The sequence below is a fragment of the Schistocerca gregaria genome, chromosome 4 (assembly GCF_023897955.1).
Source record: "Schistocerca gregaria isolate iqSchGreg1 chromosome 4, iqSchGreg1.2, whole genome shotgun sequence".
Taxonomy (NCBI): domain Eukaryota; kingdom Metazoa; phylum Arthropoda; class Insecta; order Orthoptera; family Acrididae; genus Schistocerca; species Schistocerca gregaria.
The window spans coordinates 786,103,372-786,109,676 of NC_064923.1; the positions used below are offsets into that span (position 1 = coordinate 786,103,372).

The following is a 6,305-nucleotide window of genomic DNA, read 5'->3' on the forward strand; positions in this document are numbered from 1 at the left end:
GCAAAAATTGTATTTCACATGCAGGAGAGAGTAACTGAATAATTATTAAATTCTTTGGTGTGAATGAAGTTGGTAATGATGTACTTTTCATCAGCTTATTCATTCCAATGCAAGCATCAAACTCAACAACAATCCTTTTGTCCCTTTTGTTTGGGAACACTGAAATTCACCATCATTCTCAATTTTGAAAAAAATCAGATCCAAATTAAGTTGCTGAAAAGAAAATTCTGTCTGTAGGCACAAAACTGATCACAGAAGTAACAGACAGTATGGGGAAGCAGATGTAGCAGGAAAGTCATTAAGATGAAACTGAGTACTATAAGAGAGAATGTATGTGCTAGCAGGGATTGTTTTCATTCCCTAGAGGCAAAAGTGAGATGATTCTCATGAGTGTAGAACATGTCAGAAAGTATAACATAAAAAACATAGAACATTTGAATGTAATAGTCACTTCCCTGATCATTTATCAGGAGATCATCAAAACATGTGAATACATAACAATAAACTGGAACTGCTAATATTTACAAAATTAATACACTGTGAGAATGAAACATAGTTGCGCACTTTCAATAAATTTATCATAGACAATATACTTAATCTTCACTGTTGTGACCAAGTGCTGTCAAAACTGGAATCTAACAGGCATTTTTACTTTAGCTGGTCTCACAGTCCCTGTTAAAATATTCATCTATAGAGTAGGAGTTGCCTATCAAAAGTCTTTGAATCTCTGTTTAAATTGTGCTTTATCTGAAACCAAGTTTTTGATGGTTGATGGCAATTTATTGAAAATGTGTGTTCCTGAGTATTGGACCCCATTTTGGACCAAGATTAGTGATTTTAAACCTTTATGTAGATTGTTCTTATTACTAGTATTGATATTATGTATTGAGCTGTCAGTTAGAAACAGAGACATATTATTTACAATGAATTTCATTGAGGAATTAAATGCTGAGAATCAGTGATTAGAATACTCAGTTCCTTGAACAGGTTTGTACATGTACCACAAACAAATCTTATAACATGCTTTTGTGCTCTAAAAACCTTTGCTCGGTTTGACTAAATACCCCAGAATATGATCTCATATGGCATAATAGAATGAAAGTAAGCAAAATATGCAAGTATTGGAAGTTGAATAGCTGCTGCAACAATATTCATGTGACTTCATTCTTCACAAAGTCCTCTGTCATTCTCTATAATGAACTGCTCTTCAAACTGAGCAGTGTAACTATGAGGCTATGTTTCTAGAGCAAGATGGCTTATTCTTAATATGTGTTACAATGAGCATCCTAATATGTGACAGTATTGCATAGGAGGACATGCTATCTCATATTAGCTTGCTGAATCCAGACTCATAGTTTTACTAAGTGGCTTGACAATTTTGTGAACATTGTGAAGCTCTCTGATGAAGATCCTGTTTGCTAATACTTTGTGAGCATCATATCACATTTGTGTGATACACAAAACAACAGAAAACCATGTCCACATCATCTGTTTATCACCCCATTCAACACATAAAGTGCAGCCTCTTGTGTGGAGTTCAAGGGTCGGTTTACAATGTGTTATCCCCAAGAAATAGAAACCCAGGTCAAAAAGTAACCTTATTCTTGATTACATGTGTATTTAGAGCAGCCTACTTGAGAGCACTAACAATGGAAAATGCTATAAGTTGTCTCTGGAAAATGGGACTCTTCACACATAACGGGCATATACTTAGCGACAATGACTTTGCTCTTTGAATGTGACATACAAGATGCAAACAACAGAGTAGATGGGAGTCCATTTGGTATCCAGCCAGCTCTAAAAATCAACAGCTCACGTCATGAGCCACCAGCTCTAGGAAAATCAGTGTCTTCTAAATCTGTCAAGAAATTATTCACATCTCCATTCTGTGTAATTTTGAAACAATTCAAAGAGAAGAAAACTGATGGAATTGAAGAGACAGAAGCAAAAGTTTTGTTCTTGGAAAAGAAAAAGAGAAAAACATGGAAAACACAATCTTACTATCATTCAAAGAATAAGATTCTGAATGCATATTCATTTATCTGAAGATTAAACTACAGAATTGGTTTCAGTCCATGGAATATTATGCTTGGGCTCTCAAAGGATGTTAACTTGAAAAATAACATTTGTATGCCCTGAGTGCACTTCTTTTGCACAACAAATGTAGGAAATTTTGGAGAGACACTAAGGAAGAAAATATTCTAATGGAATTATCATTTCCTTGAGACGTATGAGTCTCAACTTTATGAAAGCAGAAAAAAATATTATTTTAGAGTTTAGTGATCAGCTGACTGTCGCATTTTAGGACATTTCTATTTTGATTCATATTAACTTCTTTGTGCTTTTCTTCAGATGTACATCTATTAAGTAACAAGAATCCTATAAATAAAATTTAATGTACAATGTTTCACATAGATTTACTATTACAGGTATATCAAATATTGTAATATAAAGCAGAGTAACGTTAGGCATGGAAAGTTCTCCATCCACCATTGACACAAATTATGTGCCTCATCTGAAGAGGTATGGAGGCAGCCTGCCTTTGGAAACATGTCTCATCATCCACAAGACTGTCCCTTGTTCCTAACACTAGATTCCCCAGTTGATCTGGTGACATTTCATTTTGGAACCTAAATTCGTCAACATCAGCCTGTTGTGAAGACCACTGCTGAACTATTTGACTCGTGTGAACCAGTGAGTGGTCCTGGAACTGGATCACTGAATTTTGATGCCTCATCCTTACACTCGATCCATGTATGTTTAATGATGTGCACATACTGATTCATGATGAGATGAATATAGATTTAATGAAGTACTCCTGCCCTGTCTGATGATATCGACCCACAGCAAGAGACTTTCATGCGGCCAGCATGAAAATGTTGCACCATGTAGTGTGGGTTGTAATGTGCTCCCCATAACCTATAGACCATCATCAGATCTGAAAAGATGACATTGTGTTAGTCACAGCCTACATTCAGTTGAGCGAAGGCAAGTCTATAAGTTCGTAGTCATCAGAGTGGGCCTCTTTATTAGCACCCATTTGGGCTCTTAGGGCAGCACCACGCAAACTGATGCAAACAGTCTGCAAGCATCCAGGGAAAGTGGTCTCATTCTCGAGTTGAACTCCGTCATCAGGCCACAAGTGGCCTACCGGGACCATTCGACTGCTGTGTCATCCTCGGTGGAGGATGCGGATAGAAGGGGCATGGGGTCAGCACACCGCTCTCCCGGTCGTTACGATGGTATTCTTGACCAAAGCCACTACTATTCGGCTGAGTAGCTCCTCAATTGGCATCACGAGGCTGAGAGCACCCCAAAAAATGGCAACAGCACATGGCGGCCTGGATGGTCACCCGTCCAATTGCCGACCATGCCTGACAGCGCTTAACATTGGTGATCTCATGGGAATCGGTGCATCCAATGCGGCAAGGCCATTGCCCATTCTTGAAAAACAGACGTTCCATATGGATGTCAGCTAACATGTTGCCTTGGTGAGGTGTCAACACCTTTCTGTAGCCCAGCCAGTTACTCGTCTTCTGCCACTGCTTTACCAACTTCTGGGCACAGTGAGGTTGAACACAACACCTGGCTGAATCCAGATCTTCAAACAATGGCATGCCACTAGCACTGAAACCGTCTTACAGGATGACTGCCAGGACACTATCTCTTAAGGCAGTAAATGACTGTCTGTCATATACCTGTCTGTGGTGCAGTGTGTTATCATATTTGGTATACCTCAGGTATATTTGTGTTACACTTGCAACTCATCAACCAACAAAAAAATTGGTACTTCAGCAAAATTCCAGATCCTCAAATGCTGGCCCGTGACTATCACGTAACTGTACACATTTGCTCTCATCGGTTTATTAGAGGCAGAAACATTTGACATTTCAAACAGATGAAAGTAAATGTTATAATGTATATATAAAATGCAATACTTATATGCAATCACAAAAATTCAAAAGTTGCATAACTAAAGTTGTTACAGTAAAAAGGGAAGAAACACTGCTATAAATGTGTTACATGAGGTGCTGCCACCGTTACCATTGTGTGTTGTGCTATCACTGGTACAAGTTGTACAAACTGAAGATACCTGAGCTTATGAAGACATGTTAACAGTTTTTTGTGTTGACTGTGCATTTATTTTCTGTATGTAGCGAAAAATCACACAAAGGAAAATGAAGGATGGAATAACAACAGTTCTGTATGGCGAGTAGCAGTTCTTTTGACATTATTGCTTTATGTGATATAAAAGATTTATATGGGGAGTTAAAAAAGAATAAAATAATACTTGTTCTCTTCCAAGTTAGGGTAAGTTATTAATTATTTCTTCCAGAAAATAACACTAACAAAGTATAAAATAGATTTCAAAAACAATGTGGACTGCATGCCCAACAAAGTACACAGGTATTTTGTTACTTAAGAGTAACTTCTGTTTTTCCGGTCTTGCTACATAAATAACAACAAGGAAAATTCTATTTTCTAGGACGAGGAGCAATGGGCATCACTAATGCAGTAGGATCCAACACATTCAACATCCTTCTTTGCCTGGGACTTCCTTGGCTGCTGAAAACTACAGTGTTGACTGGTGGGAATGGAGCCCACCAGGTTAACATCAGCTCTGGCGGGCTACTTTACAGTACAGTTTCCCTTCTTGTGACATTGTTGATGTTCTACATATGTCTTGCATGTTTTGATTTCCAGCTTTGTTCAGTATTTGGTACAATACTTCTTATCTTTTATATTGTGTTTCTAGTTCTTGCATCTCTCGTCGAGCTTAATATTTTCTTTCCAGTTAACCTACCTGTATGTGAAAGGTGAAATAGTATCACGTGTCAGACTCTCTTTCAATGTATAAAATAAAGTAAAAACATTTCATCATGTCAATGAAGTAAAATGATATGGTAGCAGAATGGTGCTGACAGTACATATAACACACAATAATTAATGTCAACATGGTAAAAAGCATGGAAATACTTCATTCATGAGACTGAACACACTTATAACAATCAAAGCTTGTAACAAGCACAATAGCCACTATTATGTATTGCATAGAGCAGTAGCCATTTTACGCCTTTTGTAAGCTATGTGTGCACTAATAACAATAATCTTGTGTGTGTTCATCTCAACCATATGTTTATTCTTTCACTTAGTTATTCATTCACACATTGTGATCCACAAAAACCATTGTCATAGTTTCTGTGATAGCACATGAGTCAAAACATTTAATATCAGAAAGATGCAGCTATGATGAATTGCATTGTGTGTGCTTTAAATATCAACTAACATCAGAGGTGGGCAGCATTTGTTATTTACGGGTATTTGCCACATACTTCACACACTATATGGCTGCAAATTTGTAGTGTGAAACTTATTTTTATTATTTGTCTTGAAATAACTTTTAAGATATAATAGACTGATTTCATTATTCAATTTTCTGTAGTGTAAGACTCATTATGGTGCCTTTCCTCATTTTTAATCACACAGTCTTGTTTCCTATATTATATTTTATAGTTAAATCTGATTTTCTATGTAGTCAGCCTATTTTACTATCCAATTTGTTTTTCAATCATCAAGTTTCTGGCATATAAAGTAATTTTTATTGTTTAGATATTTGTTAATAGTGTTATGACTTCTTACAATATCCTGTTGGCCCCTAAAAAAATTGAAAGAGAAGAGGCCTCCCACCTAAAGAATACTTCCATCAGTTTAAAAACTCATGTATTCACAATATAGATTCTGAAACACCAAAAAGCACATTTACAAAATGTCGAACAGAAGGAAGAAATAATTGGCACAAGCAACACTAGACATTTCACGGACTTGACAAGCTTTCACCAAAACAAACAATTAAAAGAAATATAGCAGTTTGAAACTGAGTTCCAGTCTATTAACTGCACAGTAGTATGTATGATAGAAATCCAGCAACTAGTAGTATTGTTGTATTAAGGACATGTTCATTCTGTTGTATTATGCCTTTGAATCAGAAAAGGAGCACATTTGAAATTGAAATATGATGTTAATTAATTAGAGGAGATAAACACTTTGAAATTTCAGCTATTGAATTAACTGTATCAAAGGAAACTTCAGTAGATAAAAGTATTATAGTGTATTATGAAGCAGAGTTTCTGACCAGTGTTTGCCTTCAGGAGGCGAAATGTGTAAAGCTGCTGACAGACATGCATAGAAGCAAAGTGAATATGCTACTTAGGTGATACTTTCATTAAATCGCTTAACATTGCAGTCACAAGAGCTATGTCCCACTGAGAAGATAAGGGGCATAGCGAGACAGCCTCTGGCCAAGC

General features: G+C 36.7%; 1 protein-coding gene across 3 annotated transcripts in view; it reads left to right on the forward strand.

Annotated features, from left to right (window-relative positions):
• The window catches only part of LOC126267437 (sodium/potassium/calcium exchanger 3-like), a 292,258-nt gene extending 286,825 nt beyond the window's left edge, over nt 1–5,433 (forward strand). For all 3 annotated transcript variants that reach the window (XM_049972698.1, XM_049972697.1, XM_049972699.1), the window contains one exon: nt 4,487–5,433. In XM_049972698.1, coding sequence (XP_049828655.1) covers nt 4,487–4,821 — 335 coding nt within the window. In that variant the 3' untranslated portion in view covers nt 4,822–5,433. The remainder of the gene's footprint in view (nt 1–4,486) is intronic.
• The last annotated feature ends 872 nt before the right edge of the window (nt 5,434–6,305 follow it).